The following is a 25,468-nucleotide window of genomic DNA, read 5'->3' as shown; positions in this document are numbered from 1 at the left end:
CCTTGAAGACGTTTCACCTCTCATCCGAGGAGCTTCTTCAGTTGGAGAAGTTCAGGTGGAGAGTCCCAGATTTTAAGCCCTATGGGAATGTCCCCATTGGGGATACAAACACTACTTAAGGAGGAGGCTGGAGGGGATGGATTGGGTGACAAAACATTGAACTTCAAAGCAGGAGACCTCAGTTGGCCCTATACTCATAACTGTAGAAACAAAGCACAGCTGCTTCTCTCATTTTTTTTCCTCCTAAGATCTTGTGTCCTCATTTGGGAACATAACATCTGGGAACATACTTCATTATGTTCACTAAGGACCTGTTGCATGCCTAAAAAGTGCTCAGTCTCAGCACATTAAAGTATTTTTAACATGTCAGAGTTTGAGGGTTTGTTTTTTTTTTTTTTTGGCTCTGAGCGTTGCTGATGTTACAAACCATCAAGAAATAAATACAGAAGGTTCTGTTGAGTCACTTTTATTTAATAAACATTATTTACATAGACTCTACAATATAATGTATACAAACTGAAGGTGCAGATGTCCACATATGCATTGTGCACCCATTCAGTGCAGTACACCTCCACATTTGATTGTCTTAGTCTGAAGAGAAACGAGGGAAGTAAAGTCAAAGTGAGACATCAAGAACCAGAAGCATCAAACAGATGGAGAGAGAGGTGAATAATCAAAATATAAGCTTAAAACGACACAAAGAAGCAGCTGTGTGTTTTAAGAGTTCTTCTGCCCCCTGGTGGCAGCAAAGAAAAGCAAGCGAAACCTTGTTAATAATTTTATGGCTGTTCTTTGAGAGTTTGACTAAAATGGACTGAAACGGCCAAGAGAAATGTTTCCATAAGATCAGTAGGATGCAAAAGATTTTATACGAACCGAACACAAAATATGACTGAGCCCCAAACACAGCCATCCACCTTTCTTGAGAGAAAGGCTGCATTTACCGTTTAATTTACACACAATAAATAGCCTACACACTTTCCATCGTTCCTCCCCCGCCTCCTCTTCTCCTCTCCAGACGTTTTCATTGGCCAGGGTGAGACGAGAGGAGGAGGAGAGACTGACGGACTGGCAGGAATTCCTCAGCGCTCCTCAAATTTCTTGAAATCTCGGCAATTCTGCTCGACTGCGTCCCGACAGATATCCGGACCAGCACCCCTTTTCCGAGCAGATTTCCCAAGCCGAATATAAAATGGTAATGTAGAGGACTAAAATTTGGCTTTTCCACAAGTTTGTCTTGACAATATGAATGGTATGAAAACGGATGGACACTGTCGCTGGCTCATTCTTTTCCCATAAAACCATACTTTCTCTCTCTTTTCCCCTCCTTTTTTTTGTCCAGATGTTCCGAAGTGTGGCTGTGCTCCTTCTGCTCTCCGTAGCTTTGTACAACGCGGAGGTAAGTTTGCTCTTTTCTTTTTCTTTTCTTCAAACAGTTGTCTTTGCGAGGCTTCATATTGGAATCAGCCGTTTTACGCCTGTACTGAACACTTTATAACCGCTAAAAAAAACAAGGCAGCCAAACAACAGCTTTGTTGAGCTTCAACACATCTGGAAAACGAGAAGAAGAAAAAAAGTATTTTATTGGAGAAAACTTGGTGCCGTGGTGAAAATGGGCCATTTATAGTTGGGTTTTCAAGGCTGTATTGTGTCTATGTGATGTAGGCTGGGTTGTTTATCTTCCTAAGCGGAACCACACAATTACGGCAATCATGAGCGTCATTACAGACACATTCTGACTAGTTTGCTTTCTTCCACTTGGGGTATTGTTGTTAATGAGGTTGCACCCATGAGGCACTGGAAAAGTGAGCGCACATATTTCTTAAACCTTCACATTTTCCATCTTGTTTGCTGACCGCACAAAGAGAAGTCCTTCACCTATTCTCTGTTTTTGTTTTGCTGAGTTGTGATTTTTGAAGGTAACATCGCAACAAAAGCTGACATGTGCCATGAGAGGACGAGAGGAGTGACAGACAGCTGTGAAGGAGAATGGGTTTAGCTTTCACAAATCTCTGGGGGACACTCTTCATCAATACTGGAGGGTGTTTTGGTGCCAACTGGCAGCTGCTCTAATGGCATAATGTTTGTTTTGGTGGTTGGTCGGGGAGCATGTGTGTTTGTCTGCAGGGCAGTGAGTGCCTCAAGAGCTGTGAGAATGCTCACCTCATGGGTATCACACTGCAGTGCTAAGTAGTCTCCTCTCTAGGTAAACACCAGGATGTGCTGTTAGTAGGTGGCCCGATTGCACACAAGAATGATTAACTGAAACAGCGTGCAATTATTAAAGTTTAAGCATCTCACAGGGGTGACAGATGGGCTCGTATATGTCAGTGGGTTTGAAGAATGAGTGAAGCTTACTGTCTGGGGTGGATGCTCAGTAAGCCTAAATATGATTAAAAGTAAACCTAGCAGTCAGTTAGCTGAGCTGAGCATGAAGACTGGCAAGTTTCCTGTTCTGAGATGTCTGTTGTGATTGTGCAAGAATAACAAATTTATAGTTATGGAAACAGCTATCAAGATATCCAAGAGTAAAAAAAAGAAAAAAGAAAGCAAACTACAAGAATGTCTTTGTGATCCAGCACATGGTCTCTTGTAAAAAATGATTCTTTTTCCTTTGTTTCTAGCTTTTGTGGCAATCTATGCCAACCAGCTGCTCATTGTACCTCCCTAATTATTATGCAGACCTGAAAGCAGGATGGATGTTCTCATATAACTTGGCAAAAAGTCATTTGTTCTATGTCCCAAATTATTCCTCGAAGAACGAGCAAGCACACACATGCCAGGTGGCACTTGATGATGGCCTGGACCCTCAGTGGATGCAGCTGTTGAACACCTGGCTTTGTGCTGACTCCTCTGTTGACCGGCACAACAAAAACAGGAGGATGATATAAACACGGTAATAACTGTAGCCTAATTAGAGGGATTTTTCAGCAGGTTAGAGCAATGCCACATGTGAAAGATAAATCAATTATCTGTGGCCGAGCCTGTCTTTATGGCTTAATGCAGATGGCCATTAGTGTCGGAACTGCAACACTGCTCATAGACTGATGTGCCGGCTACCCCGGCTGACCTTCCCCTGCTCTTCCTATCTTTACCCGCTGGCTGTTAAATGTGGGATTGTGTGCCTCCTAATTGAATCTATGGCCGTGATCTGTGAGGTATGTCCTAGATGGGATAGAACAAACAGCAGTTGTTGTTGGGTGGACCCGCAAAGTAATGGGCACCCATTAAAAAAAGAGGCATCTGTTCTCCAAAGGTAATTCTCTTGATAATATATGGCCTGTTGACAGGCTGTGAGAAGGGCCTGAACTGGCATACCAGCGTGCTGTCTAACGAAGGTCAACAAGTTGCAGCAAAGAGGTGAATCTGAGCCTATAGGGTATCTATTTAGCTTGTGTATCAACGATGGGATGCATGTTAAATTGACTGTATACACATCACTAAAAAAGCTGGAAAGATCACTGAAAAGAGGATCGATTGTGTTTTTATTTGCTGCCACGAGTTTAGGCTATTAAAATGTGGAAACGAACTCCTGATCTATTAAGAAGTCGAATGCGTGTGTGCTTCTTGAGGTGAGAATTTGCTGCGTTTGAAGATAAGCTGCTCAGAAATGCAGTGTGACAGGGTGGCCGGGGTCGAGACTCAAAACTCTGTTTGTGTGTGTGCCCGCGGGCTGGAAAGCAGATATGCATCTTGGGAAAAAAAACCTTGATGTCTTACTCAAACACACCGGGAGCTTGATATGCAAACGAGGTCGGATGCAGGCATAGTGAAAGTCGTAAGACTTTGCGGCCTCGGGGGACATGTGTGCGCACAGCCGCATATAAACAGAGGGGGGAGAGTGTTTATATTTCCGCTGTTATGGCATGCAGTGTTATTGTGTTATTGTGCATCATCCACGGTGAATGACACATTGGTTAATTTAGTTTATGGCGCTATGGCATCAACAGGCAGCCAGACTAGTTCGCCAGGACAACATTTCACGTAACAAAGAAAACATGAAAAAATGAAGGAGCTGGATCCCTTTTTCTTTCTGGCCCTGGATTTGTTGCACCCTGATTGAGCTAAATGCTCTCGGGCAACCCGCCATGTTGCCATATTGATGCTTGTTCTTTCCCATACAAGGTGGGCTAAAAATATCTGCCCAGGTGGAGAGAACATAAGCATGAGGGGACGCCGTGTCCTCTGTCCGTATGAGCCTGCTCTAATTACTGTAGCTCGACATTCAGTCATGGATCCCGTGCAGAGATTGTTCAGGGCGGTGAGATAGTGATGTAAAACAGGAAGGAGATGTCATGCAATTACAGCAGGCAGACTGGGAGTGAGGTAAGACTTGGCTGTGTAGTGTAGGGGTAGAGAAAGAAGAGGTGTGTTACGTTTCACGTCCCTGCAGTGTGTTCTCCTCACTCTTGGCTTGGCTTGAAAGGAGTCCTCATTTAGCTTAGCAGCTGTACTGGTGTCTTATCATTACCGGTACTCTGCACTCACACATAAATTAACACAGGCACCCACGCAAATCACAAAGACTGGCACCAAAGGGTTCTCTGAGCATTTTGTAAAGAATGAGGTAATGCATCATTTTCAATCATAAAAATTAAAAAGCAAAAGTAGGTAATTTACTGATGACTGACTGTTTGCTGCTTTTCTGCCCACTTTAAGCTCTTGGAAAATGTAATGAACATCACTGTGAGCTTGACATCTTAAAAAACAAAACTTCTACAAATATTTACTTCCAGCAGAGATTATTCTGTGTCCAGTGACCCGTCAAAGACAGATCACGCCCTGTATATGCAATGCAGTTTTTTTTCTGTTGAACAGGCTTAACTGTAGGAGGAATGATCAACAGGCGAACACTGCTGTTTTCCAACACTGAGCAAAAAACATAGAGGCTAAAGTGGCTGTTTTGAGCTTTTGTAACTCTTCCATTTTCTTGTGATCTATGTGATAAGAGAGCACTCTATAATGTAGCATACCTCTCTTATCACATGCAGAAACCTTGCTCAAGGGCCTGCAAAGGGTGACTGTGCGCACAACCATGATTGATCCACATACAGCCTGTTTGCTACAGAAATCTGTCAATTTTCCTGTTATTCAGTATATTACACCCTAACATAAAAAAATGATGGTTAAAAATATATAGTTTTTTTTTTTTCCTTTGGGGCAAAACAACTTTGATGGAGCTTGTTTTTCTCTGGTGGTGGTATTGTACCACCACCGGTGCTGAATAAAAGCATTTCATTGATTTGAGTCACTGTACTATGAGTGTGTTGGTGCTGTTTGCTACACCAGGGTGTGTTGCATGCTTTAGGACAGCGGTCCCCGACCTTTTTTGGACCAGTTTATGTCTGACAATATACTGGCCTTTAAGGTGTCGCGGATAAATACAACAAAATAAAACCAGTACCGCTACCATAAAAAGATGTATTCATAACACATGGGAAAAGACCCAGGGAAATCAAGTTAACAATAAAAACGCTTAAAAAAATAACAATAAAAACCCTGAAAACCATACATTTCATACCCGAGCCTCAACCCTCGGTACCAAACAACTCGGGGGTTGGGGACCACTGCTTTAGGACATAATAGTTTTCCCTTTACAACACATCCTACTTCTCTAAAGAGTCAGCTGAGAAAGTAATCTGCAGGATGAACAATTGTAATAAAATAAGTAGTTTAAGCTGGATTTGATGTAGCTCAGCAGAGGTCAAAAAACGTATCAACCGCAGCTCTTCAAGTGATCAAAAATGTGGTTAATATGTGTGGAAGGAAGCCACTTCTTCATAAAAAAATCCCTTTAATTAGCACCCTTTCAGTCTTCTTCAAGGCATGAACAGGTAGCAAGTGAAAGCTGAAGTACAAAAGGTTAAAAGAACATCCCATGATTAGCCTCACTGCAGTATACTGTGAAGCTCGCTAATTAAAAAGATTTTTGAATAGATTGGAGTGCGCAGATGACTGTTTCATTCAGTTTGATCATTTATAGCTCAAATACCTCAGCCGTGACTGATACATAGTGAGAGGCTCTTTTCTCCGTCTATTTTAGTACGAATGAGACACGATACAAAGCAGGGGGGATGACTTTGATTGTCAAACCCAAAGGAAAAGAAAAAGTACTAAAAATCTGTAATTTAAAATGTCATGAGGAATTTCAAGAACCATGAAAAAGTGTGACTTGCAAGTTCTTAGATTACAACAATGCTAAATTTCATTACTGTTTAATCTGCCAATTAAGTTCTCTGAGCCCAGGTGATTGCTTGGTCTATATAGCACATGATCCAAAATACAACGATGGTCTGCAGAAAAAAGATCTTGTGACTGTGGAGGCCATTAGAGAACAGTGATCTCATTGTTAAGTTCAGGAGATGTGTTTGAGATGATCTGAGGTTTGTGACATAGTGTGTTATCCTGCTGGACATTGTCAGCACCAGTACTCAGGTAGGCTGAAGCCAAGAAACTTTCCCCTCAACACCAGTGCACCACCACCACTAGCCTGAACCGGTATCAAGACATTTTTACCAAGAGAACTGCTGCTCATTGGAGATTTTCTGTTTTCAGACCATTCTCTCTAAACCCTAGAGATGGTTGTGCTGGAAAATCCCAGAAGTTTGGCAGTTTTTGAAATCCCGAGACCAGTCTGGGTCACTTAAATCACCGTTCTCCTCCATTCTAATAATTAGTTGTAGCTTCCGCAGCTTGTCTTGACCACGTCTACCTGCCTAAATATGTCAGTTTGCTTCCATATGATTGGCTGAATGAATATCTGTGCTAACAAGGAACACGTGAACACTAGGGGTGCACTAATATAGATACTCACATATCTATATTATTGCTAATATATATTGTAATATATCTATATCACTAAAGCACTTCTGGATGAATGCAAACTGCATTTCGTTGCCCTGTACCTGTGCATGTGCAATGACAATAAAGTTGAATTCTATTCTATTCTATTCTATATATTTTAACTCAAACGTACAGTTTTTAAATTTAATGTTGCTGAAACAACACAGGGATAAAATAATAATTCTATCTGATTGAGGAATCACTCATCTTTGGAAAAGAGAGTTTATTACAGAGAAATGGCTCTTTCCAAAATAAAAGCTATACTATACGCTTCTTCTGGGCTATATTCTCAGCAGCATATTGGTAAATGGCCTGCATTTGTATAGCGCTTTACTCAGTCCTTAAGGACCCCAAAGCGCTTCACACTACATTCAGTCATTCACCCATTCACACACACATTCACACACTGGTGATGGCAAGCTACATTGTAGGTACAGCTGCCCTGGGGCGCACTGACAGATATTAAACATATCAGGTCCCCATAAGGAGAATCATGTGCTAACGGCTGTCTAAATGACTCGGGTAAAGTTTGTAGCATGCGTGCTTGTTGTTTTTGTCTTTGCACTAGGATGATGTCGGCGTAAATGTGCAGTCATATTCATTGTGTTCCCACTAGTGCTGTCAGTGTTAATCTGAAATGACGTTAACACCACAACACGGCAAATCTCCGTTAACGAGCTACCGCGGATCGCCCCGTGCGTGGGGCTGGACGACGTCAACACGTTAACAAGCTAACTGCGCTAATGCAGTAGTTCCCACCCACGTAATTGAGCATTGCGTGGCACATCCGACACACTGTCTTACTTTTGTCCATGATGCCCTTACCATCAGGGTCATACTTCACATGAAGATCAAAATAGTTCCAAAGGCCAGATCTGAATGAGGGTGGGGGAGGTTCAATTTGCCATGTTGCAAGGAGCTTAGCTTCTGTCTTGCTAGCTTGTGCTGCGCTCAGTGGATCTGCGCTCAACAGTGCAGCCTAGGCGGAGTAGTCGAACGCAGATCCACTGAGCTCTCAACACAGACAGCATCGTCAGAAGAAAAGTTGATAAAATAAATTACAAATTTTGTATTGTTCGATACATATGCTACCGAACCGAAAGCACTGTATTGAACGGTTCAATATCGATACGAGTATCGTTGCACCCCTAGTGAACACATGCGCCTGATACAGTGGCCACAGTGCCTTAATGAAACAGTTGACTTACTTTCTGTGAATCAGATAACATTTTGATTGTTTCTTCTCTCGCTGTATCCTGACATACTTTGAAAGGTTTTGATTAAAAGGAAGGCAAAATACAGTTGTTTAAATATAATGAAGGTCTGATCTCACAACAGGTTTGAAATGTCTACACACACTAAATACATCTTGCAGTCTCTAATTGGACTTTCCCTTGTACAAAAGCGTTCGACATTAGCCCCTACACTGGCCTCAAAGAGGGAGCAGAGAGGAGGGCAGGGAGTCTCCTCATTCCCCTAGACTGAGTGTGAGCCTGCATTGGCCCACCCTCCCCATCCCCCTCACTTGCCCTTCCTCGTGGTGGAAAAATGCAGAGAACAGAGGGGGGTGGGGGGTGGTTCAGAGGGGAAAGAAAGGTGACAAAGTGAGCAAAGAGAGAAAGTTTAAAAGGATAAGGGGAAATGAGCAAGATTATCTGTAAAGAGTCAAAGAAAGGGATTAAAAAATTAAAGGCAAAATAGATGAGAAATTATTGAAAATGATGATAAGAAAGAAAACTTGACTAGAGGTTAAGATGAAGCAGGTAGTGAGGACAGGGGACGTTTTTGTCCGAGCAGAGTGACAGCGGGGTGAACAGGGGAGGGCGGGCCTGGGGCGGTGCTGCGTTCACAGCATTTTGTGTTCTCTGGTGACGTTTTAACTGCTAGCAGATGTTGCTCTGCCCAGACGGTGACTTATTTCCTGCTTTTCTTTAGTCTTGTACTTCTTGCTTTCTCCATTTTCTCACTCTCTCTGTTTCTCTGCTACACTTATCTTACCGTGTATTTCTGTTATCTCCCTCTTCTATTTCTTCTTTTTTCCCCCATGTCTCTTTTCAGTTTAGTTGCTGCATTTCAGCTTTTGAACAATGAGGCTGCTGGGTGTAAAATAACAGGCTGCAGACTGGGGTGACATCATCCCATCCATTGGTGCATTCCTTTTACACTGAATAAGAAACAGGGACGAGAATAACAGGCAGAACTCTGTAAACTGGTCGTTACTCTGAGCCCTTTTGTTTCTGAAGATTTAATCTCGGACCTGGTCCCTCAGAGAACATTTGAGACCACCCCTAGTGCTCTTATAAACCGCTCAAATTAGTTCTTCTTTGGCCTCATTATTTCAAGGACACATACTGCTCTCAACTGCTGGCGATCACTTGTCATGTAATCCATGAAATACTAAGCAGATATTTGAGCCAAAAGGAAGCATGGCAGTCGATCGTGTCTTTTTGATGGGCTGACTGCCTGTTTCTGAGTGGAGGCTTTACTGTACATCTGATCTCACGAGGCTGTCAAGTACAGAAGAAATGAGACTGAAACTGATTTGATATAAATGAAGACACAGATTCACAGAGGGGGGGAAAGGCAACAGAGTCTGAGAATGGAGCAATGTGAATTATTGAAGGCAAAAGAGACAGCTTTCTGTAATGACTCAAAACCAAAAAAAAAAAATATTTCTTCCCATCATCTCGTTAAAATTCCTTAAGGGAGTAAACTGGATCGCAGTTAGCTTGCAGTGTATCGGGTAAGTGGTTTTCTTCTTTGGCTGCACTCCACTTCTCTTCTGATTAGAAGTTAAGGGGAAACAAGTTGCTCAATTTTGAGCCCTCCCTGTTCTGTCTGCTCCTGGCATGGACTCATGTCTGATGGAGCTGAAGAGTGTTAGACAATCTAATGCTGGAGGGACACCATGGGGAAAACGCTGGAGAGGGGAAGAGCAGGGCCACCTTTATGACCCAAATACTGAGGAGATTTTGGCTCCAGGCAAACTGGGTCGGGTTCCAGCTGAGGCACTACATGGCTCGGGAATGAACCCCTCTTACCTTCTCATTCTCCTGATTATGTCTCTTGTCTACATTTCCTGCCTTTCAGTCTTGTGTTTCTTTCATTTTTCACCTCATTGTTACATAGAATCTCTTGTAAAACACTCGGTTGCATTTAGAGGTAATGGGGGGGGCGTCCATGCATTTGTCTGTCCATCTGTCATGCTGACTGTCTCTATCTGTCACTGTTATTGCCTCGCTCAAAGTAAAATCACGTTTTAGTGCACATCTCCTCCACGTCAGCATTTGTTTAAATAGACTTATAGTGCTCCTTGGAGGGAGTTATATGAAAGGAGAAACCACTGTCTCTGAAGCACTTCTGAAGCTGCAGTCAACAGCCTAGCTTTTTGTAGCTTAGGCCTCAGATTCTGACCCCCAGCAATCTCCAGTCACTAGGCAAGAATGTGCATTCCTGACTGTCGCTGGGTGAAATAGGTCACAAAGACGGTGCTGCATTAAAAAGATCCCTGTGATTGCTTTGGTCACTAGCAGATTACTTTGAAGGAAAGACAGCTGGAAACGGAGAATGTTCACCTTCAACATTCGCACTGCAGCCAACACATTTCAAACAGCACAATTTTAACTTTGTGTACATTTTGGATTACACTTGTCATATTTTCACTCCTGCTCGGCAAGCAGTTGGTGAGTGCTGGCAGACAAGTGACTGTATTCCATGTAGACTAAGGGCGATTGCAATGTTTTGACTGCCAGAAACCTCCAGTTGGTCTGGGAATAGATATTATTATCTAGTGACCAGAGGACGCTAATTGTTCTGTAGGCCTGTGTGACTGGTACTAGCCTCGCTCTTCTCAGTTTCTCAAAAAAAAAAATCTACCTTTTCCTCTAAAGTGTAGAACTTTTCCTTCACTCCTATATTCAAATGTAAGACTTTTTATATAACCTTTCTCAACCAACTCTGTGCAAGGACGTGACATGTTTTTGAAAAAGCTAATTTTTTTAATCAAATGAAAATAATTTACTTGTTATTTTTCTCATTTCAGTAGTCTTTCTTTTTTTTGCTTGTGATAGTTTTCATTTTTCTTCAAATTTGCCAGTTTGTTATGTAAATACGGGGAAATAGATGCTTTTTATAAGCAGTAAATTGAACAGACAACTGTGTGCATACTTAGATTAGATTTCAATATCACTGTAAATATTTCCTCTGCTTCCTCACAAACCGAAGCCTTATCAGTGTCTCAGCACGACAGCAGCATGTGTAACAGTGTGCTGTAGTTCCTTCATTGTTATTCAGCATTTCAATATTTCAAGTGGCCCAGCCTGCATCATTTACAGTGAGGTGTCTCTTACACCCGTGCATTAAATCCAAACTTCTTGAAAAGCCTTTTCGAGCCTTTCACATTCAGATATCGATGAAACTCTATGTGTCATACAGATGTTGAAGCAGCTCAAGCTGATCTACCCTGTACCTTTTTATAATGCAGCACGAATGAACAGCACCAGAAAGTACAGCCTACACAGTGAAAGTAGCGCTGAATCAACACCTCTCGAACACAGCAGACAGGCAAAAGAAGCTCTATGTGAAAACAGTCGAACTGCAGGCTCGTTGTATTGGATTCTATTGAATTAGATTTATTGTGTCCAAAACTAATCCAATCAAACAGATGAAACTAATCTTTTAGTATTATTAGAAATGCCACACTCTGTATTTATTGCACTTACTGCTTTTTTGCAGTTGCTTCCATTATTCTCTTCACTGTTGTAGGCATATCTATGGCAGGGACTTCAGTGCAATCTCTAGGTTAATGTTTTCTATGCTAATAAGGGGCAGGGTGCAATATGGGAAGTGCTCACGGTGGCTGTAAATGACATCAACAGTAGAGAGGCATTGATCGGCTTGTTCGATTAGTGGAACATCTCCAAGATATTTGAAGGTACACACACTAAGCATGCAAATACAGACAAATATGCTGCTGCTTGTACTGTTTTGAGTCTTTGAGGACACAGAGATAAGAAAGGCGTGCAAAGGCAGAGCAGATGTTCTGATGCTTTTTATGTGTTGTGCAAGGTGCCTTTAGGTGCCTTTAGTTAGTGTGCCTTTTCACTGTTGTCTTCATTGGATAAAAGATAAAAGGGCATTTTGTTCTCTAAAGCAAGGATGTGTTCCACTTTAACTCAAGTCCGCCTCATCAACGAGCCATATAACATGCTCGTATGCCCCCCTCCTCTTCTTCACTACCCACCTCTTTCTTAATATTCAGACTGTCCTCACAACTTTCTCCTTTTATTCAGACTCTTACTATTCTCTTATTTTCCTCCTCTGATTTCCATCTAGCTCTTCAAGGCTGGCCTTCGTTCACAGACACGTGTCTTGCATCTGTAAAAGGGCATGGTGCTAGAGATGAGATGACAAGAGAAAGAACTAAAGAATAGCAGAAATGAAAGCAAGACTTGAAATGAGAGTTGCCACGCTGATATAAAAAGATGGAAATGATGCAAAGAGTTTTTGGAGAAAAAAAAGTCTTTTAGAAACCTTTAAGTCGTTTCAGCCTCGTGACTAAAACACTGAAATAGAAAACATGTGAAACGCGGGGCAAGAGATTAGTGTCGTGAGCTGTGAAATGTGTCCGTATTGACTGTAATGAGCTTAGGGAAGCTCTTTGTATGAAGGACTCTGGTATGATTCACCAGTCTCTTATGAGAACACTGATTGGCTTTAAATGGGAAAGAAGGCAGTTGTTGTCAGTAAATTAAAAATAATAATTTATCTGGGACATGCATAATGGGTGTGTTTTTGTTTGTGCTGACTTTGTGTCATGTCTTATTTTATGTCTGCTCTGCTGGTGACTGTGTTAATGAGTGCCTTTTAGTTATGGTGAGGTTGATGCCAAGTCCCTACAATGTGTAAACAGAAAGTGATACCCACTTGAATAAAAACATTGATATCAATCTCAGCGTATGAACTTGGAACTACATAAAGATTCAAAGAGGGGAAACATGGGAAGCTCTTTACCAAATAAAGTAAAATAGTGATAACAACAATGATTAAAAAAAACTTCTCATATTTTCAGGCTACTAACACTCAAGTAAATAAATTAAGCTTTTATGTTGTAACAGCCTGAGATGGGCAGTAACGCGTTACTGTAATCCGATTACTTTTTTCAAGTAACGAGTAAAGTAAGGGATTACTATTGCAAAAACAGTAATTAGATTACCGTTACTTTCCCGTAGGAACGCTGCGTTACTGCGTTACTAAAACCGTGATTTTTTTGCGAGAATGTCTCACGACAGTGACGTAAGCAAGTGCGACGTTCATGACAACAGCTGTGTGCAGATCAACAATGGATCGACTGCGGGAGAGAGTATGAGCGTGCAGCGTTTAAAGCGTGGAAGTACTGACCTTACTTTGAGTTTGATTCCATAAAAAGTGACAAAAACATTAGCGTCCATCGTGCGTGGGAAGAAAACTTCTTTTTACAGCGAAAAAAACCCCTAAACTTCCGAGCAAGCACCGAGTGCGCAACGACGTAATGGGAAACTCACAGCGAAACTCGCGGATTCTTCCACTGACCGCTGCGGCACACCTGCACCAGGGTAAACCTCCGCCTACCGCAGTGCTGCTTTACAGGTGAAAATAGAGCAACAGGACCGCTGAGTCTTTGACTTTATTTATGTTCTGCTGTGTTTTACTTGCATCTATTTGAAAGAGTGAGTGTAAACACAAAAAAATATTTTATTTTATGTGCTGGAATGTGCAGAAAATAGGTTTAAATAGGTTTAAAAGAAATTTCTTCCAGTCAGAGAATGTTGCATATAATTAAATTTTTGCTTGATGCATAAAATTAAAAGATTAAAACTAATAAAACAAGTTTTAAAAAGAGACTTTTCCATTTGATTACATTTTGTATGATGGATTATGCAGAAAAAGTAGAACTGGACTGAAAGATCTATCGATTTATCACCTACTCAGGTTGTAAATCGTGTTTTTAAAAAGTAACTAAGTAATTAATTACTTTTGAAAATAAGTAATCAGTAAAGTAACGGGATTACTTTTTTGGGGAAGTTGTCAGCTTTACTCCTACAGGAAGTTATTTGGAGTATTATTTCTGCATGCTATTCTATATGCTGTTACCAGTGTTGGTCAAGTTACTTGAAAAAAGTAATCAGTAACTAATTACTGATTACAATATTTGGGGATTTAAAAGTCTACTAATTTTTCTCCTCTTAGACGCATGAAATGTGACCATATGTCTCTGACATTTGCTATGTGTAGTTTTTATTTATCCCTCCGCATTGTCCATGCATGTTTTATGCACTGCGTTTGTGGCATCCCAAGAACACACGAAGAGACTATTTCATCTGTTATTTTCTTTTACAGTGCTGTATTTGCCCTGTTCATGATTTCTTATTTTATCGCATATTTGGCATACTTAAATGTTTCAGATAATCAAAGAGATTTTAATATTTGACAAAGATAACCTAAGAAGATACAAGATACCATTTTTAAATGATGATTTACTTTATTAAGGGGAGAAAAAAGGTTATCTGGCCCTGTGTGAAAGAAATGTAAATGCTCCATAAACCTAATAACTGGTTGTGCCACCGCTGGCAGCAAAAACTAGTGGCCTAGTCAGCGTTGGGACTGGAATTAGACTTGAATCAGTTTTCGAGCATGAATTATATGTTTAAAACAGATCTGCAAAGAAGAGTGGACCAAAGTTTTCCACAGTGATGTGAAAGACTCATTGCCAGTTATCACAAACACTTGATTGCAGTTTTTGCTGTGAAGGGTGGCACAACCTGTTATTAGGTTTAAGAGACTATTACTTTTTCACATAGGGTTAGGTAGGTTTGGTTTCCCTTCATAAATGAAATCATCATTTCAAAAACTGCACTTTGTACTGTATATTTGTACTTTGGTTATCTTTGTCTAATGAAAAAAATGGTGTGATGATCTGCAACATGTAAGAGTGACAAACATGAAAAAAGAACTCAGGAAGGGAGAAATACTTATTTCACAGCACTGTATGTCCAAAGAGCCCTGCTGAGATCTCATTTTGAGGCTTTCTTCCATCTGGCTTACTTGACTGACACTTCTGTAATCAAAAGAAGCCAGTATATGTTCTCACTATGGCAACAAAGCTCATGAATCAGCTGCAAAAAAAGGGACCTTCTACCTCTGTATTCATTAGCTAAATGTCAGATATTCTCAGCTGGTTCTGCTAGGAGGGAGATGGACAGACAGAACTCCGTGTTTGTACCAGATTCATCTTAAGGAGCCCATCTATTATTCATGTTCTCAGAGGAGGTTTCTGCAGGTTTCAACAGGCCTCTTGCCCATCTGTGTCTGAGAAACTGAATTGTCCAACATGTTCAAGGCCGGGGGGGTTGCTTTGAAGATTTTTCCATGACCTCATCTTAGGATAGGAAGTGTGTGTATGTATATGTCTCTGAAGCATGCATAGAACCGAATTCCTCTCACCAGTTTTGAGTCAAAATTGCTACACTGTGATGATTGCATGTGACTGCTCCCCCACTGTCATCCCTTTAGCTCTGAAATCCATCCTGTTACATTTTATCATGAGAGCTCAAGAAGGTTCAGTAACAACATCCCACCTTCATTTTGACCTACATACCAGACCTTGCAGTCATACACAGAGAGACAAAGTTGGAAGCCAGCTCACGTGCAGGCACACAAAGAAGGCCAACTTCTGTCTCGCTGTTACAGGAAACAGCAGCTTAGGGAGCAGGAGTGGAGTCGGGGGTGGGGGGGGGAGAAAAGATTTTGCACTGCATGGGAATGGGCCTAAAGGAAAACACAGCTCAGACTCCAGATGTGGAAACACCCTGTACACACACGAGTACGCACACAAACAAATGCAAGCACACACAATGGCACACATACAAAAACAAACAGATGGGGAAAGGAGGCGGTAATGAGGGTCATAAACCAGCTCTTGGAGCTCCACTTGGCGTCTTCTGATTGGTTGCTAGAGCTCATTTCTTGAGTCTGCTGGCAGTCCCTAAAATGAGCAAACACAAGATGTCAAGATGAGCAAATGAGACGGTGTGTGCGTCCATGAGTGTCAACGAGAGCGAATGAGACACGCTAAATGTGAGAGAAAAGGCTGTTTAACTGAAACAGATTTGCTGGAGACATTTGGATGAAAGAAAAAGAGTATTTTCGAGGAGGCAGCATGGTCCAGCAGGAACTCATCCCACTTACATGTTTTCTGTATTCTGCCTTATTTCATGCCAACTTCTGGATCCAAGTCTAACTGTCACTGACAGGGCAACAATTCAGACAGCTCTGGAGACCTCATTAAAAGTGCAGATACTAACACACACATAAAAAAACAACAAAGATAAGCAATAAACCAGGACACATTTGTTTGAGCACGTAAATATTGCTTTTTTTGCTTATCATGTTGATGAGAAAGGAACAAATAAAATTGAAATGCAGTCAGTTGTTTGAGGATTCCTCAGAGTCTCCAATGAAACATTATGAACCACTACGTGCACAAAGCAACTGAGCTTATTTACCAAAATGATTTAAGTAATTCTTGGTATCTTGCTAAAAAAGATAGGAAACAGATAGAAAAATCATCACCTCCTAGACTGAGTGCAGTGCAAGATCGGTGAGCTTTCATCTCGGATGCCATCAGGGGACAGACTCTTGTCAGTTAATTGGGCGAAACGATCTCTTTATCTGTGACATGAGTTTGGTTCCACATGGCTTATTGTGAAAGTTAAATATTTGTGTTTTGGATCCCGTTTGCAGATTCCTGTTTGACTTGATTGGCTATTCTGTTTGAAAAGCACAACAGCGCCGCCCTGTGTTCAACCATCACAAACTTATTTTGCCTTACAGGAGGTGCAGACCAAGAGCAAAGTGTGTGCTAATGTGTTCTGCGGGGCCGGCAGGGAGTGCGCTGTCAATGAGAAGGGGGAGCCCAGCTGTCTGTGCATAGAGGTGAGTGTCGGGTCATTGCTTTTACGCAAGGAAGCAATATATGTCCAAATAATAGATTTGGATTACAAACTCCCTTTGGTTTCACTTCACATTCATTCCCTTTGCACTTTGTTTCTTTGCAGAGCTGTAAGCCCCACAAGAGGTCAGTATGTGGCAGCAATGGTAAGACCTACAGGAATCACTGTGAGCTCCACAGAGATGCTTGTCTGACTGGCCTGAAGATCCAAGTGGCACACGACGGACACTGCAAGGGTACGGATAACAAATGTTGATAAAACAGTTCAAACCGGCATAATTATCACACAATCGTCCTTGGAAATGGAAATGGAAGTTGCATAATTTTCATGTTAGACATTGAAAATGTATTTTTCAAAAATTGTTAAATGATTTTTTGCTAAAAAATGTTTTTTTTAACATCATCATCTTTCTTGCCTTGAACGGTTTTCAGGGTTTTTTCTTTCTTTTTTTTAATTTTTACAATTTAAAAAATGTACACACAGAAACAACATTTTGATAGGATAGGACATAGCAAATCAGGTTTCTGATAACACGAGAATGCTATAGAGATGAAAAGATGAAAACACAGTTTGGAACCTGTCATGACTGAATTACTAGAGAGGAATTTAACAACACTGACTAAAAATCTCGTGTTCATAACACCGAATGTCAGAGTCATAGGTTACTGTCAGGTCCTTCCTTCTTCCTTCTTGTCCTTTAGCGGGCGACCAGCGGCGGTGGTCGGCTGCGCAACCAGTGCGCTGCTGTAGGTGCCGCAGGTTCTCTTGCTTGACCAACGATTATCTTCCACGCTTTTCAATCTAAGGCGATGGTTCTTGCCTGCTCAAGGTCAAGTCAAAGGGCCTTCAAATCATCCTGGATTTGTTTCATCCATGTCTTTTTTGGTGCATTTCGATGCACCCTCCAATCGGTGGGGCGGGTCAACCAAAGTAGGCCATGGGGGTAGCGGCTCTGGTCCATTCGACAAATGTGGCCAAACCAACGGAGTCGGCGGCGCTGGATTAGGTCACCGATCGTCGGTTGGCTGCCGCAGCTGGTGAGGATGGTGTCATTCAAATGAGGGTCGCGAAGGGAAACGCCGAGAATGCATCTAAGGCAACGCATTTGGAAAACTTTGAGCTTGCTCAGGTCGTGTTTGAGCATTGTCCACGTCTCCGCGCCATAAAGTAGAATGGGCAGGATCAGGGTTCGGTAAAGGCGGATCTTTGTCAATGAGATGTTGTTCTTCTTCCAAACGCACCAGCGCAGGGAAGCGAACTCCGCCGCCTGCCCAATTCTGGAGCGTATCTCCACTGATGATGCCACTTTCTTCTCCTCGACGAGGGACCCCAGATATTTAAATTGTTGGACTTGTTTGATCTGCACACTGTCGAGGTGGACGATCGCTGGTGAGCCATCAGCGGTCAGGACTTTGGTCTTCTCGGCGTTAATCTTGAGGCCGTACGGTTTGGAGTAGAGGATGTGAGTCGCCTCGGTGTCGTCTTCGGAAAAAATGGCGCTATCGTCAGCGAACATTAGATCGGTGATAAATTGATCGGTCAAGGCTTGGACTCCGCGGCGGCCCTTGAATGTTTTGCGCATTATCGCATCGATGACGATGTTGAACAACAGCGGTGACACCACATCGCTCTGCCGGACTGTCAGGTACAGAGTAGAAGCTTAAGTATAAGTGAATCCCTGAGATCTAGTAGATGTGACAATGGGAGGCCTAAAAAGGCCAATTTGGCCCCTTTTCAGTAATGTCATTTAGCTCACCCGACTAATTGTGAAAGCGCTGATAGTAAGCAATTAAACTGATTAGTATGTGATCTCTGAACTAGCATACATTCACTGAACTGATAATGTGAGGTGACTGGGTTGACAGTCATACAATGTCCCCTTCCATGACACTGCACTATCATTTTTATCACACCTCTGCCCTGTAGCCACCTCTTCATATATCTCGTATTAGTATCTTATCTGATCTCGAGTGAACTTTCACTTCCCTGCTGGTCCCTGCTGACATGAAGTTGTTTAGTTAACTGGACCTTAATCTGTGATATATAATCTAAAATGCTTTGGTCAACATAAGTAATGCAAATAATACATATAAATAAATAAATAAGCAAAACTAATTCTGAAACTAATTTCAGCTGAGGTTCAGTTCAGTTGAGGTTTATTTATATAGCCCCAAATCAAAAAAACAGCTTCCCTAAGGCACTTCATACTGTAAAGTAAAGAACCTACAATATTCTGGTGAGAGCCCAACAATAAGGAGATCCCTGAGGAAAAACTCCCTTTTAACAGGAAGAAACCTCCACCAGAACCGAACTCAGAGAGGGGCAGCCATCTGCTGCAACCAGCTGGGGGATGAGGAGAAAGACAAAGACAAGAAAAGAAAAAGACAGCATAGGGAGGCAGAACAAAAACACAGATTAAAGCAGAGAGAAGACAAAAATTTAGTGGCATACTGCAGTGGTGTATAAACACGTGAGGAGAGAAAAGAAGTACGGGGAGAAGAAGTGCTCAGTGTGTGTCATGAAGTGCAGCAGCAGTCTGAAAAGAAAAGAAATTACATTGATTTTCAGAAAGAAAATCAAACATAAAAATGAAATCACAAAGGAATAACAAAAATGTACAACTAGAAAGAAAGATACAAAGAAAGAAAACAAAATGCAGAACTTGAAGAAGGCTAGCCTGGACATTGATCGGTGACAGAAAGGTCAGCGAGGGAAAATCATTATGTCACAGCATGCTCTTTGCAGACCTTTGGCCAATTGTTCAGTGACAGACATGTTTATCTCCAATAATGTTCTCCAGGTTTTGTATCAAATGTTGTTTCTTTCTCTCTCTTTTTTTCAAATCACCTTTAGAAAAGAAAACAGAACAGGCCGCTGCCAGTCCAGGTAAGTTTATGTGTATGTGCGTGCATGCTCTTTTTGCTTATATAAACATCCATTCACCCATCCTTTTTCTTCCACTTATCCTTATCAAGTTTGCGTGTTATATAAACATATAAATTAATTTACAACTGAATGTATTTGTAATTTTTTCACTGGATTGTACTGGCATATTAAGGTCTAGTCCATGGTTACATGGATGGGTTACAGTTTACTAACACACGTGCTATACAGTAGCAGACATTTATGGTCTAACTGAAAGAACATATTGAGCCTGAATACACCGATGCACAGTATACCAGGTGTACTGGGTTATTTATTCATGCTGCTGACTTCTGGAAATATCCCCTCTCCTGCAGTGGTTTGCTATGCTGCTGACCGCAACGAGTTAAGATCTCGTGTGATCCAGTGGCTGCAAACTGAGATTATCCCAGATGGCTGGTTTGTCAAGGGTTCCAACTTCTCTGACATCCTGCTCAAATACTTCAAGGTAGGCAGAATTAACCCTTTTCTGTTTTTATGCTCACCACTGCTCCAAAACCAGTGTTTTCACAGAATACCCCAGTTTATTTGTCCACGCGGGCCTCTTTCAGTCCGCCTGCTTTTTAAAGCTGCTTGGGACTGTGTCTAATTATTCATGTGACAGACCTTTCAAGCGAGTCAGCTGGTGGTGATAATTCAGTTTAATGAGGAACTTTGTTCTGCAGAGGAGGGCCCCTTCCTCTCCATGGTTTGACATGAATGCCATTATAGCAAAAGATGGGGGGTTTTGTGTTGGACGATTTAAAACTTTACTTATGCCCAAGATTTTCTTATTTCATCATCATATATGAAGCCCATGTACAGTAGTCAAACAGTAGTCAGCTTGGATGCTAAATCAGTTTGAACAACAACTAGTCATTTTAAAAAAATGAATAAATGAATAAAAATGTTAATGTAGCGCTACAGCCTACCCAGCCTGTGGATCAGAACCCCAAATGACTTCTTACAGAGTTCTTTGTGTTCAATCCTCATGCACATGAGTCTGTGTGTTTGCAGTCATATGACAGTGGTGATTCTCAGCTGGACTCCTCAGAGCTGCTCAAATTCATCCAGCACAACGAGTCAGTTGTGGAGTTGCAGTCCTATGCAGACCAGGAGAGCAACAACCTGCTCCGGTTAGTGTGTCTGCAAGTTTGCATGTTTACGAAAAAGTGTGGAAGTGGAAGAGGTGAGAGAGCCTTCACATATTTATTTTTCCAATGGTACTGCTTGTGCGCAGAAAATCTTATCTTTGTGCTGCAGCACTATTTTAAGACAAGTCATTGAACCTGATCTTGGCCAGAGCAAACATTATTGCAGGCCTCTTGTGGGAAACCATATTGGTAAAAACACCTGCACTCTGTGTAGAAAAAAAGAAAAGCAGCTATCAAAATGATTTTTACAGCATTTGCATTGTTTCTGTAATGGTCCACTGTTACTGTATGTAACAGCTAATATTTATTCTGTGTTTGTGTGCTTCTCGTTCCCCAGGAGCCTGTGTGTTGATGCCCTCATTGAGCTCTCCGATGAGAATGCCGACTGGAAGCTGAGCTTTGATGAGTTTCTTAACTGCCTGAAGCCTGGCTTCAATCCACCAGAGAAGAGTGAGCTTGGAGTGATACTTTGACATAATGTAGCACACCATTAGATCTACTATATAAATTGACCGAAGCACAGAAAGCTCAGTAGTGCAGCTGCTGTTTTCTTAGGATTTTGAGACTCAGCCCTTCAATCTGTTCAGTTGACTGGTGCTGATATATCTGGGATAAAGTTCGCAGGAAGAGGGGGCATTTCTCCAGCAGCCAATCTCTGCGGTTGACTTAACTCTGGAGCTACACCAGATTCAAGGATGCACACGTTTATTTGGTGAACTAACTGTTAGCTGTGTAAACTCTGGGTTTAGTCCACATGCAAAATTTCAAATGCAAATCAAGATTTTCATGCCTGGTTAAGGCATTTGATTTTTTTTCTCTTTTTACATAATAGTTTCTCCAGTTTACACACAAAGGTTTTATGCTTGGCGTTGGCTGTTTTGCTGAGTGTTTGTGACTAAGCAAAAGTAACCAAAAGAATGTGACACTGTGGTTATGCTGGTGGATGAATGATGCAGCATTTTAAAATGCTGGCAACTCGTAAAAGTCATAAAATTGGTACCAATGTAAAACTTTTATTGTTCTACTAGAGTCTTATCTGTGGCCTTATCTAGGTAGCGTGTTCTTTATCTTTGTGCAGAATGTGCCTTGGAGGATGAAACATATGAGGATGGAGCAGAGACCCAGGTGGAGTGCAATCGCTGCGTTTGTGCATGCGGCAACTGGGTCTGCACCGCCATGACGTGCACTGGTAAAAAAAACCTGAAAATGGCATTTATCCTGTTTGTTTACACGCACACATTCCACTTAACCGTTGTGTAATCTGACCAGATAACCAGCCAGCTGTGGATGACTTAGCAGATGCTGGAGTGGAGATGACTGAGGAGGAGTGGAACCTCCGTGTGGCCGAGCTCAACAAGCACCAGGTGTGTATCTGTAAACTAAATCCCATCAAAAAAAGTACAGTATATCAGTCGAGTTAAAGACAAGATAAATCAAAAAATTATAAGTGTTTTCCCAACCTTAGAACCTAATATTTGATTTTCTCCCCACTTGGTTCTACTGCACTCCAAAGCTCATTCACTGTCCACTGCTTGTAGAATTGGTTATAAGGTCCACTAAATATAACCTTTATGAGCCAATAGCCTCGTGCCTGCTTTTATATTCCTTGATTACCTGTAGTTCCTTTCAAATCAAATTGCTCAATACAACCGACAGAGGAATAGGTCGCTGTAAATATTTGATGCGTTCCAACCTGGCAGAGCTCGGCGAGCCACAGTATCAGCAGCTTTATTGCTTCTGACAGAACAAGTGAAACAATAAATCCAAAGGAGAGCGATGTTTTCAAATTTAGAGCCATAAAATGATGTTGCTGATATGAAATGTAGGGCAGATGGCCTTAAAAAAAAACCCATCAATGCTTGAGTTTCTTTTACCTTTAACAGATTTATGTGTTGACATCTTCCTTTAACGTTTCTTGCTTATTTTGATTCACAGGCAGTGCATTAGGTTTAGTAGGAGTTGACTAATTGGCACATGTATTTAGAACAATCTGCAAAAGTACAAAATCTTTTGCAGATTGCTGTTTTTGTAACTTGTGCGTCTGCTTGTGTGCGTGAATGTAACCGTGATGTCCGCAAGGTAGCTCTAGGAATCTGGCTTGAGGCCATGACTGAGTCAGCAAAGCCGTGTACTCTGCACCCCAGAAGAATACTTGGTAGTGCCACTGTAAACAAATGTGGTTCATCGTGTGTACAAGTTTCGATAGGTGACACCAAATTCACCTTCAAACAAATGCAGTGCTGATATTAACGGGAAAGGCGTGCGATTTCCAGAAATACTGTTTCAGTCAGCATGTCAAATGAGACACTATAGCTCACGTTTCTTTTCCCTGTTTTAAACATAGGAGACAGTGGAGAAGATGAAGGCCAGCACAAAGGAGGCCTAAGTCGGGATGCAATGAAAGAAGAGGGTGCACGCCATCATCCTTCTTCCATACTTGATTTAACTCACTTTATTATGTTTCTCTGCTCTGTTAATTATTATCCTTTTTTTTTTTTTTTTACATTTTTAAGTGTTTGTGTTGATGTTTGTTAGTTTCAATCAAAGCGTATCAGTGGATTCCCTTGTGTTGAGTACTGTCATGTTTGATTGTATTACTGCACCCCTACTCTAGCCTCGGGGTTGCTTTTTGTTTTGTGTTTTTTTTACTACAATCCTTATATTTTTGCAGTTATTACGAAAAGAAAACTGTCAAGTTATCACTGTTTTGGAATATGGAAGTCACTGTTTGAAAAGGTAGTGAGGTTGAGGGTTGTTTAAATATAGGCGCTGAGTACACAGAAAACTGACTGCTTGGCGCCTCGTACAACCTCTTGTCAGAATGTTGCATAACAAGGTAGAGCTACTAGTGCTTTTCAAAATTTTGTTGCCTGTAGAACTGCCACAGTAGGCCACTACCTGACCATTGCACTTCTCTTTCATTTTCTTTAGCTTTCTTAGGCTTTAGTTCAACCACAACCATGAATTTATTTGTATCTTACGGCTAAAATAATAACATTGCTGCCAAAAAAAAGTTTGCTTCTTTATACATTATGTTATTGGCTTGAGTTGGAGTTCATCTTGTTCCCATGTTATACTTAGTAAAGTCTCTCTGGTGCTTTTTTTCCTTTTTGTGAGGGATTAAACATTTCCCTCTATGTGTGTCTTACTTTTCCGAGATGTAGTGGTCCAGCTTTCGTTGAGACCTGATCTGAATATAGCATGGTGAAACCTGAAACCAAAGTCTAGATGAAGTGTTTGAATGATGTACAAAATTATCCAGGTAAGCCATTACTCTGGACCCAGCAACAACACTATACCTGTGCTTTCAATATCACTCTTAACAGAAGGACTAGCCTCACTGTCAGTGGAAGTAGCTTAGGCGCGTCGATAACCTGGTGCATATGAAATGTGTGCGTGTGTGTCTGTGTGCGTGTGTGCGATTTTCAATTATGACGCTGAGAGTAGCTTGGTTTGTTTATTGTGTTCATTTGTTGAAATCCTGCATCTGAATTGGGATGTCTAAACACCAGAAATCAGTGCCTTAGACCTGCAAACTTTACAGGTCGCTACCATTACCTGCACATAGGATTTTTTTTTTTGCCATGTGGCGTTTCAAGAACAAGTGTGCTTTGATGAAGATGGCATCAAACTAGTGCTTTGTGACTCTATTTCCTATGTGTGTGAAATTTGCATTACTACGTTGAAGCTGAATCTTTATATTTCACTAAAAGTGCAGAGACTAAGGAATATGTATGCCAATAAAGCCCATTCACCACAACACAGCTTTGTCACTTTGTTTGTGTCTGTGTGCGCGTACGTTTTTGTGCTTTTATCTGCCAGATTTACTTATGAGATACTGTTAGTGGGGAAAAAGTTTAAATCATTGGCTATTAAGCTATTCCATTGTCTTCCAAAGTGCAGTGAGCCAGTAATCTCACCACTGGACTGGTTGCCAGTACAGATGGGAATCGCATTAAAAAATTGCACTTCCTACTTAAAAAGCACCAATCAGTGAGACCAATGAGCGTATTGCTGTGCCTATAGTTACATGAAGGTGCTCCTCTCAGCAAATCGGTGACTGCTGGTTGTTCTAGTCTTCCAGCTTGAAAGGGCAACTCATTTGTTGTCTTTACCTCTAAATGTTAACTGGAGTTTCTCTTGCCTAACGGGCTATTGTAATACATTATTTAAATGAAATAACATTTTCAAGTAAAACTTATCAAGGAACCATCCCATGCTTTATGTTCCATCCATTTACTTGGCTGATTATGTAATGTAGACTTTTGGGGGTTTGTTTTTTAAGGGTGTGTGTGTTTATTCCTACTTTGCACCAACTAAATCTACAGCAAGTGACACTGCAGACATTGACCTACTCCCGAATCTACCTCTGAATAACAGACAAGCGCTTCTGACTTGGTACAGGGGTTGTCAGTGGAGCAAAATGCAAATAGTACAGCGGATGTTGCATAATTTGGACATGTGTGGACTATTTTCTGTGGCACAAAATTGAAGTCTACTAAAGAACATGAAAAATAGCTTTGGGAATTCTTTGGTTAAAATGGCGTCAATATGAATGCAGTTCCAACAGTGATGCAGAAG

The 25,468-nt window shown here is 41.4% G+C and overlaps 1 protein-coding gene across 1 annotated transcript; it reads left to right on the top strand.

The window, feature by feature from the left end:
- The first annotated feature begins 1,035 nt into the window (after positions 1-1,035).
- Positions 1,036-24,649, top strand: fstl1b (follistatin-like 1b). The gene is made up of 11 exons (XM_004551382.5): positions 1,036-1,195; positions 1,343-1,399; positions 16,714-16,815; positions 16,938-17,067; positions 19,686-19,718; positions 20,072-20,202; positions 20,751-20,869; positions 21,225-21,337; positions 21,966-22,076; positions 22,157-22,251; positions 23,232-24,649. The coding sequence occupies exons 1-11, from the start codon at positions 1,193-1,195 to the stop codon at positions 23,271-23,273; spliced, it is 936 nt and encodes a 311-aa protein (XP_004551439.1). The 5' UTR covers positions 1,036-1,192; the 3' UTR covers positions 23,274-24,649.
- Positions 24,650-25,468: the final 819 nt, after the last annotated feature.

This window comes from Maylandia zebra, linkage group LG16 (genome assembly GCF_041146795.1).
Source record: "Maylandia zebra isolate NMK-2024a linkage group LG16, Mzebra_GT3a, whole genome shotgun sequence".
NCBI classification, from domain to species: domain Eukaryota; kingdom Metazoa; phylum Chordata; class Actinopteri; order Cichliformes; family Cichlidae; genus Maylandia; species Maylandia zebra.
This window is presented reverse-complemented; position numbering and strand designations above follow the sequence as displayed.

Coding starts and splice junctions, on each gene's coding strand:
- fstl1b (XM_004551382.5), top strand. Junction 20,203..20,750: donor TCCTGCTCAAATACTTCAAG/GTAGGCAGAATT, acceptor GTGTGTTTGCAG/TCATATGACAGTGGTGATTC. Junction 21,338..21,965: donor CTTCAATCCACCAGAGAAGA/GTGAGCTTGGAG, acceptor ATCTTTGTGCAG/AATGTGCCTTGGAGGATGAA.